A 10,251-nucleotide genomic window follows, 5' to 3' on the forward strand; every position below is an offset into this window, starting at 1 on the left:
TCAAGCATGAAAACATTTATTGCTCTTCTCATTGAACTGTGTGAAGAAATAGGAGATTTAAAAGAAAAGAAATGCTTTCTCATTTAAGAGGAGAAATGGAGCTCTAGTAGTAAAAAGAGACCCTCAAGTTAAAAGAGACCATAATTGTTCAGAATCAGCCACTGAGATTTGGACAGAAAGCTTTCTGTCCTCTGGTATATGATTAGGACAGAAAGCTTCTGCTTGGGCCAGTGACTGTGCAGGTTTTGATGGTGCGAAGCAGACAATTTGGTCATTGTGTGAAAGGAGCAGCAAGACCTGGGCATGTGCTCTTGTCACCTTCTGTCTGAAGCCAGGAGGGTGGAGCTTCATGACATCTCCCAACAATACCCACGTGGGCATCTCCATCATCCTTAAATCACTGAGTCTTGGACTTCAGCATCTCCTTGTGCCGGTCCACAAGGGAACCAACCCACTCCACGGTTTTCTGCCTGGCTTCCTCCCAGCTGTAGAGCGGCTTATATGCCAGATCTCGCTGAGCCTTCTTGTAAGAGAAGGTGTACGCGCTATTTGACAACGTCACTGTGTGGCGGTTGAAGGGAGGTTGATAGGTGTAAATTGGGCTCAGCAGGAAGCTCACTACTTCCAGCAGGAAGGCAATCCAGTACATCAGGAATAAAGGAAGGCTCCAACTGGAATCAAGGCGGAGGCCGAACTCTTCGCTCAGGCCGTAATTAAAGCCATCATAGCTTTGGTGAGGCGTGTCGTCTGAGATGTAATAGAACTGTCCTCGGACACTTGGGGCCTTCTTGGGGTCCCGCAGGGCCCTCAAGGCCAGAATGTGGGCCCAGGCCACGTTGCCAACATACACTGGATTCACTGTGGAGAACTTGCCAGTACTTGGCAGGATCCCACTGTTGTTCAGGGCCTCATTTATAGTGGCAGAAATGAATCGGCTTCCTTCCCCGTAGATATACATGGGTCTTAAGGCACAAGTGTACAAGGTGCCACCATTTTTCAGAGTCCACCCGTTAGCTGCCAGCACAGCCTTCTCAGCAAGCTGTTTGCTGTATGGATAGGGAGCAGACCATGTGTTTTCCAGAGGCTGATCTTCGTGGCCGTTCTGGATGACTTCCTTGTAGGAGCTGGGCCCAGCCACCTCTACGCTGCTGGTGTAGATGAAGACTGGCACACTAGCATGGACACAGGCCTCCAACAGGAGCTGGGTACCTGCCCACGAAGAGCAAGCTGTCAGTGTCAGGAAATACCCCTAAGGGGCCCCAACCACGTGCATAAATCCATGTTCCTCACTCCCCACTCCCAAGTGCAGGGGTTATAACAGACTGGGGTACTTTCTTCTATGGCTCTAACTGAGACTGGATCATTTCACAGCCATAGGAAAAATACCAAAATGAAAAGAAACTGGCATCTGGGTTCTGGAGAGCAAGAATTTCTAAACTTTTGGGTGTATGGATGTGTGTGTGTGCGCACACATGTATACTTTAATTGTGGCAAAGGACCTAGGGTTATTACTTTGTATTTTGCCAAGTAAGCATGTTGAAAAATTATGTGACATCAATACCATTAAAGGGAGATTGTTGAAAAACTAAAAAATCAGGAAGCTATACTGTGAGAATATGGACAGTCCTAGTCCTTATTCGGAAAGGGTCAGTGGAAGAATTTACATCACACACACACATATACAGTTGTATATAAGCAATATACACTCGGATATACATGCAATTGCCGGTATTTTTCTCATTTTGAGTGGACTAATAAAACTTTGTCACAAGCACCATCCCTGGAGTCACTGAGCAAACAGTGGGCTGTGGGAACATACTGGAGACCCACACTCTTTTGCTGATTGGGCGTTCCCTGGGAAAGCTGCTTCCAATCCTGGCTGTGACTCTGTTTACCTGGTTATGTAAAATGGGGGCTGATAAACCTTCCTTTAAGCCCTGCCCTGGCATTTCCTGTGGAGCCTGGTGGAGGACGTCAGAGGGAGTGCGCCCTCTGCTGGTAACACCTGCACTGGGAGGACCTGGCAGCGTCCCCTGAGCTGTGTGGAAGGGAAGCTCATGGAGGTGTTTGGAATGCCTTCCCTTGAAGAAGGAAGAGATTTCCTAGGCAAAGGAGTATTCTTTTTTCTTTTTCTTTCTTTTTTTTCTTTTTTATTCTTGGCCTCGTTCAAAGTCTCTGTGGAATTTGACTTTCTGGAGAGATAGCCTCATGTTTTCAAAAATTAATCTGGTGGCAGAGAAAATTTGGAGTTAGTTTACCTTCAAGGGGGAATTGACCAAGATTGTGAAGTATTTTCTAAGCCTGGGAGTGATAATGGTTTTAGGAAACAGATGTCGCTGACACTTCCCCTGTCATTCCCTATCCCCTGTTGTTGGGAGCTGTGCAGAGTAAGAATTAAAATGAAAAACTGGTTACTCTTAGCATCATCCTTGCACTGGAGGGGTACTTAGAGGTTATGGGTAAGTAGAAACTGGAAGGTTTTTTTTTTGTTGTTGTTGTTGTTTTGTCGTTGTTGTTGAGATGGTGCTGGAGACCCCAAAGCAATCAGTTGCTTTAGAAAAGGCTTCAGAGTAGACTGAATGTGCAGGCCCAGGCCGGGGGTTGGGGTGCTGTGGTGCTGAAGAGACTGGGCTCTGGGAATCAGAGGGTGAGACTGTGTGAGAAGATTTTTTAAGGAAATGTGTCTGAATTTAAAGTAGGTTGGAAGCCACAATTCGGGAAGACCACCAAGCATTTAAGGGATGAGGGTGGAGTGAGGTTGCACTTTGGGCACCTGGCTGGAAACAGCTCTGTAGTCGCAGGCCCTGTGGTGAGCTGGAGAGACCCTATTCTGTATCCTGGGAAACTCTTATTGTTCAGAAAATACTGTGGGAAGGCGTGTGCTGGGTGACTCTGTCCTGACAGATCTCTGTGAACCAGCTGTGCCAGTTCTCCCGAGAGGACTTCATCTTTCAGATGGGCAGGAGGGCTCTGAATGTTCTTTATACAGGAGTGCTGGGAAGGGAAGAGCATGGTCCCTTTAAATGATATGGGAGGGAGGAAGGGAAGTGCTGGCTGAAGGAGGCTGTGGTCCCTGGCTAGAACTCCACCCCCAGGGACCTAGATGTGGACAAGCATTTTCTGCCCAAATGTTGCATTTTCCGAGACCACCCTGGCCTGCCACGTACTCATTCTGTGCCTATAAAATCCCCAGGACCCTAGCAGGCGCACACACAAGCTGCTGGACAATGAGAGGAGCAATTTGGCAGAAAACAGAAGGGGTTGGATATCAGGAGGGGCACATCAGTAGAGGAAAGCAGGGGCAGCTGGACATTGCTAGGAACACACCGACCTGCAGGACAATGTGGAGTCTGCCTGGGGCGGTCAGAGAAGGGTTGGGCCTTTGAGCAGCCAACTCCAGGGGAAACCCCTCCCCTTCTGGCATCCCCCAGCTGCTGAGAGCTACGTCTACTCAACAAAACCTTGCACTCATTTTCCCAGCCCAGGTGTGATCCAATTCTTAAGGCAAGAACCTGGGATACAGAAAGTCCTCTGTCCTTCCGACAAGGTAGAGGGTCTAATTGAGCTGGTTAACACAAGCTGCCTATAGATGGCAAAACTGAACGAAAAGAGCACCCTGTAGCACATGCCCAGTGGGGCTTCAGGAGCTGTAAACATTCACCCCAGACACTGCCTTGGTGTCGGAGACCCACAGCCTGCCTACAGTATGCTCCCCTAGAGGTTTGAGCAGTGAGGCACTAAAGCAGCAAGACACACCCCCATTGCATGTCTGGTGAGGGGAAGGAGGGAATTTTCCCCATTTCATTATCATAAGCCTACACACAGGGTTTAAAATGATGACTATGGTGGCACCTGGAGAATTTGATTCTTGCCCATGGAGGCGAGGGGTGGCTGGATATGAAGTGTCTGAAGTCAGAGTTTAGTTGACTTTGGTTTGGAGCCATGGTAGAAAGAGCATCCGCAGCCTTTGGAGTCACACAAGCGTGAGTTTAAAGTCTAACTCTCCTACTTACTTACTTACCGGGAGGGCCTTGGACAAGTTCCTTGCCATCTCTCAGCCCTAGTCTCCTCATGTAAAAAACTGAAGACAGCAGCCTTGAACTCCCCCAGTTGGCAGTGATCAGCAAAGGCACTTGGCGCAAAGCACAGCAGGTGTTCAGCGGAGGGACTTCTCTTCCCTTCCTTGTTTTTCTTTCTGATCCTTAATTCCTCATCTTGCTCCATCTCCTCCCCAGGCTACGGTACCTTTCACGTTGACGTTCATGATAGACTCTCTGTGAATGGCACCCAAGACATCGATGATGGAGGCAGTGTGGATGACGACCGTGATGTCCTGGCAGGCTCTCTTCAGGCATGACTCATCCAGAATGTCCCCTTCCAGCATCGTCAGCTTCGCCTTGTTCTGGAGCTCTGTGTGAACACAGGTCAGGTCATTGGAAGGATTTCTGGATCTGGCTGGAAAGTTTCCTGATAAAGGTGATGTTACATAGCTGTTCAAGGATGGTTAGAGTCAGGGTGTTGGAGTGGAGGGTGTACATTTCATGAAAGGAACAAGTAAACAAAGGCACAGAAGTCAGCATGTGTAGCAATTTATTGGGAAAGAGCAAACATCTGTTTCTACCACATCTCATCTCAGGAAAGTAATCTGAGCAATGAGCTGTCAGGTGTGCCTGGAATATAAGCATTGCTAGAGTCCAGAGAGACTCACCAAAATTTTTAAAGAGTCAAGTGATTGTGGAGAGTTAGGTATAAGAGGGAAAAGTTTGAAATTAATTTTGTAGGTAATCCAGGATCATAATTTTGGGTGTACAGCACCATGTCAAAGAAAACCCCTATTTTTTGGAATAAGTAGAGACACAGGCGGGGTGTGGTGTCTCACATCTGTAATTCCAGCACTTTGGGAGGCTTAAGTGGGCAGATTGCTTCCTCTCAGGAAGTCAAGACAAGCCTGGACAACCTGGTAAAACCCTGTGTCTACTAAAAATACAAAAATTAGCCCGGCTAGTGGTGTGTGCCTATAGTCCAAGCTGCTTGGGAAGCTGAGGCAGCAGGATGAATGGAGCCCAGGAGGTGAGTGTGGCAATTACCCGAGGTCATGCCTCTGCACACCAGCCTTGGTGGCACAGAAAACCCTGTTTCAAAAAAAAAAGAAAGAGAGAGAGAGAGAGAAACAGAATCAGAGTTGTGATGTAGAAAGTTAACCTTGGCTTGAGGATATAAAATGACTGGTATGGGGGATATGAGAAAGTAAGGTAATCGAGATTCGTCAGAGCATCTGTGCCAAAGTTTAGATGAGGACTGGAGCCAGGGTCTAGCAGTGGATGCAGAGGAGGGAAGAGACACACCAGGTTTGAATTTCAGACCTTACTTAGAAGGTCCTGATATCTATTGGATCTGGGCTGAGAGAAAAAGAGAACAACCCCCCCCCACAGTCTCCTGCTTGGGCAACTGGGAGGAGAGTGGAGCCATTACTAGGGAATTGTGGATGGGCTTAAATGAGGAATTTCCATGAAAAACTCTTATCTGGTACCAAAAGCAGATAGCAATGCTGAAAGTTAGCCACCAAGGAGCTAATATTCCAGCTGTCTAGCTGAGGGCAGTGGTTACCACTTCAGTGTCTTCAGACTCCTCCGAAATCCACAGGAAGTGATGCTGCCAGGAAAGTTGTCACCTGGAATTAGCCCACGCAATGAACGCTGTGCTACATGGAGCTTGGATGAATATTCTACACTTGTTTGTGCTTTATAATCTGCACATGACTCACAGCCTGCTTATTTCCTTTTACAGCTGTCTCATGAGATGGGCTTTCTGGGATCAGAGAGGTTAAGGGACAGAGCTCAGGTCATGTTTCTAGTGAAGGCTCAAACCTGCCCAGTCCGCCTCCGAGCCCGTACACCTGTACACCAGGTGGACTGGCTGTCTATCATTAGCTTTTCTGAGTAAGAGTAGGAATAAGCCAGTTCAACCGAAATTGGCAACCAAGGCCAATTTCATTATCTGAAGTGAGAGTGATTTCATTCTATGAACAGTGAGAGTAAAACTCAGAGTGAAAAATTCAAGGCTGGAGAAATTCCTTCTTGGGGTACAGGTAGGACCATTTGCTCTCCCGATGGCTCTGCCATGTTTTGTCTACTCCCAGCCCCTTCCATTGTCAGGGAACTCCAGGAAGGCCCTGCAGTGGGGGAGACAGGGAAGAGGCTGCTGGGGAGGAGGTGGTGACAGCCTGAGAGTGGAATTTTCTCTGGTTGTATTTCCACCTCTGCCCTTCCTGCTCCGTTCCTCTGCTTCTCCTTTGCTGCGAACTTCAGACAGACTGGCTCAAAGGAGTTGCTATTTCAAAGCAGAAGTCTAAAGCCAACAGAAAAGGACTCTTCCCCAATGAGTCCACAGAAATCCAGAGAGACCAGGAAAAGGGACATTGTGGATGGAGCCATAGTTCCCTCCTTCCTCAAGCGGCTAGACGAACTGCTGTTTAAGAGTACAGATGCTGCACTAGACCGCATGGGTTCAAATCCAGCTTTGCCATGTTCTAACTCTGGGACTTTTGATGAGTTAATTAACCTCTCTGTGTCTGCCTCCTCATTTGTAAGAAAGGAAGATAATAATATTAACAATCTCAAAGGGTTGTTATGAGCAGCAAATGAGTCAGCACACGCAAACCACATAGCACGGTATCTTGCACAGAAAGAACACTGCCCATCTATTATACCTCCTGCATTTTCACCATTAAAGAACTATTCCTCTAGGCTGAGCATTGCTTTTTGCTGGTATTAGGTGTTAGATTGCAAATATTGATGAGACATAGGGATTACAAACATTTAATTTTCGTCTTGTGTTAATATTTCTCAAAGACACCATTAGAACTCAGGGCGGAGGAAATCGGAAGAGGTCACAGAAGAGTGAAAGATGAGCTCAATGCTGGGTGTGGTGGTCCCTGAGTCCTGCCAATGGGGGGCGTCTCTGTGGGCAGGGCATGACCCTCTGCACAGCCAGAGCCCACATGTCGACACACAGTCGCCCCAGTCCTCTGGGCTAAGGAGGAGGACAGGGAATTGGACACACAGGGAGGCAAAGGGAGAGACTGAAGACCCACTTTACCAAGCATCAGCTCCAGGGTAAAGTGATAAAGCTTCTGGATGAAGCTCTGATCTGAGCTCTGGTACATATTAATCAGACGGCCTGGGAAAGTTGCTTTGTTTCTGGACCTTGAGGTTCATTGTCCAGTTGGATATGACCCACTTTCTACCTTCCTCATGGTGTTATTTGCACAAGGAGTTGCTACAGCAAATTCTGCAATTTCTTGGGGGTATTGAGCAACAGAGACAAATGGTTTTAAAAAAGTCATATATGGGCCGGGTGCGGTGGCTCACACCTATAATCCCAGCACTTTGGGAGGCCGAGGCGGGTGGATCACGAGGTCAATAGATCGAGACCATCCTGGTCAACATGGTGAAACCTCATCTCTACTAAAAATACAAAAAAAATTAGCTGGGCATGGTGGCGCACACCTGTAGTCCCAGCTACTTGGGAGGCGGAGGCAGGAGAGTTGCTTGAACCCAGGAGGTGGAGGTTGTGGTGAGCCGAGATCACGCCATTGCACTCCAGCCTGGGTAACAAGAGCGAAACTCTGTCTTAAAAAAAAAAAAATCGTATATGGAAAATTGAAATGAAGCCTGCCTGGCCTCATGTTGCCTCTTACTCTGTTTCTGTTCTGTGCTGTGCACTTGTGCACGCTCCCTCTATCTCACACTGCCTCTCTCTCTCACTCTTTCTCATGCATTCTGTCTCTCTGATTCTCTCTTTGATTTTCTCTCCCCATCGTTTTCTCTCTCTCTCACACACACATACGCACACACACCCACACACACACTTAAACACTCATCTTTACCTTCACTTCCTTTTATTTTGCCTTCACTAAAGATGCCAAGGATGCTATAAAATGAAACAAAGCTCGGGGCAGTCTAGAGAGGCAGGACCCACTGGTGAAGTCTTCGGGTAAATCGTGTCCTTTGTGAATGTTGCAAAGCAATTGCCAAGATGAAATGCTCCAGAAAAAAATAAAAGTTGTAGACAAGAAAGAGAAGTGATGTGGGATTTTCTAGATGAGAAGAAGAGGCGCCCTGAGTCCACAGTGGCTGCCTCTCAAGTTCTGGGTCAGGGCCGGTATCCAGTCTCCAGACACCCTGTCCAGTATCTTTTACTCTATGCCATTTCATACTATTTAATTTTCTTTCTTTCTTTCTTTCTTTTTTTTTTTTGATGACCGTGGGTGTGAGATTGGCTTAGATTTGACTACAACTTTCTGTAACTTGCTAGAAAAGGGCCACGTTTCTGCACCCATGCAGGGTTTAAAATGAATCAAGTTTACTTACTAGAAAATTCCTCCCCCAATTCTGGTCTGAAGGCCTTGTCCAAGGCCCTGATCTCCTTCAGCTCCTTCTCCTCCACCAACAGGCGGACGATCCTCTGACCTAGAAACCCTCCTGCTCCTGTCACAAGGCAGCTCCAGCCCATCATGGCCAATCCAAAGTAGCAGGAAACACTTGCCAGGAAACAGAAGATGCCGGGGAGCAGATCTGATTCTAGGGTGACCTTGAAGAGGGCTAAAAAAAGAGATCAAATGATTGTATACTCACGCAGATGCCTTATTTGCCTCCACCCCATTTTTTTTTTTTGCAAAAATTTTACGTCTCCACCGTTACCAGGAGCAGCTGAAAGACAGTGAAGAAGTTTAACTATTAGAACTTCTAACAGACAGTTGGAACAGTTAGACGGTTAAAAGCTGGACAGAAGAGTCGGGGTGCTGGTCACTTCATCCTCTGTGGCAGCTTTGGAGGTTTATGCTCTGTGGCTTCTGGCTGGCCCCTTATCACTTTGAACTCCTGCCATGTACTCATTGCTCCTGCCTACTACGGAATCTCTTTTCTCAGAATAATAGTGACCTTTAGGTTGTGTTCCTAATTCTTCCCAGGAACAGGAAGGGAAGTCCAATCCTAAGACTGCAGTGTGTTAGAGTCTCAGGTTCAGCCTTAACACGACACTGGTCAGTTGATACCAGCTGTCTGGGATCTGCAATCTGTGATCTTAAACTAGACTGGGAGAAATCGCCAAGTGCAATGCAGACTTTGCCTTTGTGCGGTAAATATGTTTGGAGGGAAATCCGCATTAGCCCATTATCTCCTCTCTCAATGTCATTTGAAATGCGACTGCTGTCTTGCAAAGTTTAGAAATTTGCAATGGTGGCAGCTTCAATCACTAAGTTTTATGGAGGTGACTTTCTTTCCCACTCAAAATATCCACAACCTCAATTGCAATATTCCCCTGGAGAGCTCTGGGTTCCTAAATGAAGAACATCATTGAAGGAAGGCTATCTAGTGACAGCCACTTAATGATATGGCCTGTGCCACAAGAACGGGGATTTGTGGTTGTATTCCCCAATGACTCTTATCGTAGGTGTTTGAACTTTTCCATAGTTTTGGCTGCAAAGCCATTGTCAGCAAATTTCTGAACTGAAGATACTGTGAATGCTTCTTGAGCCTATGCTTGATAACTGGCCAAATTTTACCACCATAAGCTCTGCAAGACACTTTCCTCTACTTACAAACATTGAGATATAATTTATATTCATTAAAATGCCCAGATCTCTTGTGCTCAGTTCAATGAACCCTGACAGTTATGTATGCCCATGTAAGTACCACCTGAAAAATATATAGGTCATTTCCTTCATTGCAGAAAGTTCTTTTCTGCCTGTTGTTAGTTAATTCCCTGCCCTGACCCCAATCTACCTGGTAGGAAATTACTTTCTGATTTTTATTCCCACGGAATTCTCATTTTATTCCTAATTTTTTCTAATTTTTTCTTCCAAGATCTCTGTGGTTCTGGATATATATTTAAATGTAAAATCATTTTGAACTGAAGTTTTGTGCATGGAGTACGGAAGAATTGATTGTCTCTATTGTTTGTTCATTTTTCTATTTCATGATTCCTTTATTTTTGTTATTGGCTTATATTTATTGACTTTGGGTTTCTTTTTTAGTCTTCTTTTTCAGGGTTCTTATTATAAAAGCATATATAATTGACTTTAGTCCTTTGCTCGTTTCCACTATAGGCATTTAAAGTTGTAATTTTTCTCTAAGCACTATGTTAGCTGTATCCAGCATTTTGATGAGTTGGGTCATCATCATTCAGTTACTGATGTTTTGAATTTTTTATTATGAGCTCATCTTTGACCCAAGTGACCCATACCAACAG

At 46.1% G+C, this 10,251-nt stretch overlaps 1 protein-coding gene across 2 annotated transcripts; it reads right to left on the reverse strand.

The window, feature by feature from the left end:
- LOC110567017 (3 beta-hydroxysteroid dehydrogenase/Delta 5-->4-isomerase type 1-like) lies at positions 1-9,050 on the reverse strand. Of its 2 annotated transcripts, none has more exons than XM_021674159.2 (4): positions 8,703-9,050; positions 8,373-8,603; positions 4,246-4,410; positions 1-1,209 (listed from the first exon to the last, which is right to left on the reverse strand). In XM_021674159.2, exons 2-4 carry the CDS (start codon positions 8,515-8,517, stop codon positions 398-400), a joined length of 1,122 nt encoding a protein of 373 aa, XP_021529834.2. In that variant the 5' UTR covers positions 8,518-8,603; positions 8,703-9,050; the 3' UTR covers positions 1-397. The 2 variants fall into 2 exon arrangements, with proteins under 2 accessions (XP_021529834.2, XP_064228712.1); XM_064372642.1 differs by having other exon boundaries at positions 8,697-9,050.
- Between the last annotated feature and the right edge of the window lie 1,201 nt (positions 9,051-10,251).

The sequence above is a fragment of the Aotus nancymaae genome, unplaced genomic scaffold (assembly GCF_030222135.1).
Source record: "Aotus nancymaae isolate 86718 unplaced genomic scaffold, 86718_ANA_hifiasm-v0.15.2.pri h1tg000007l, whole genome shotgun sequence".
Lineage (NCBI taxonomy): Eukaryota > Metazoa > Chordata > Mammalia > Primates > Aotidae > Aotus > Aotus nancymaae.

Excerpts from the sequence above, each read along its gene's own strand:
- LOC110567017 (XM_021674159.2), bottom strand. The coding sequence starts at position 8,517 with ATGATGGGCTGGAGCTGCCTTGTGACAGGAGCAGGAGGGTTTCTAGGT. Across the intron at positions 4,411-8,372 it reads ATTGGGGGAGGAATTTTCTA|AGCTCCAGAACAAGGCGAAG; the intron begins GTAAGTAAACTT and ends GTGTTCACACAG. Across the intron at positions 1,210-4,245 it reads CATGAACGTCAACGTGAAAG|GTACCCAGCTCCTGTTGGAG; the intron begins GTACCGTAGCCT and ends CTTCGTGGGCAG.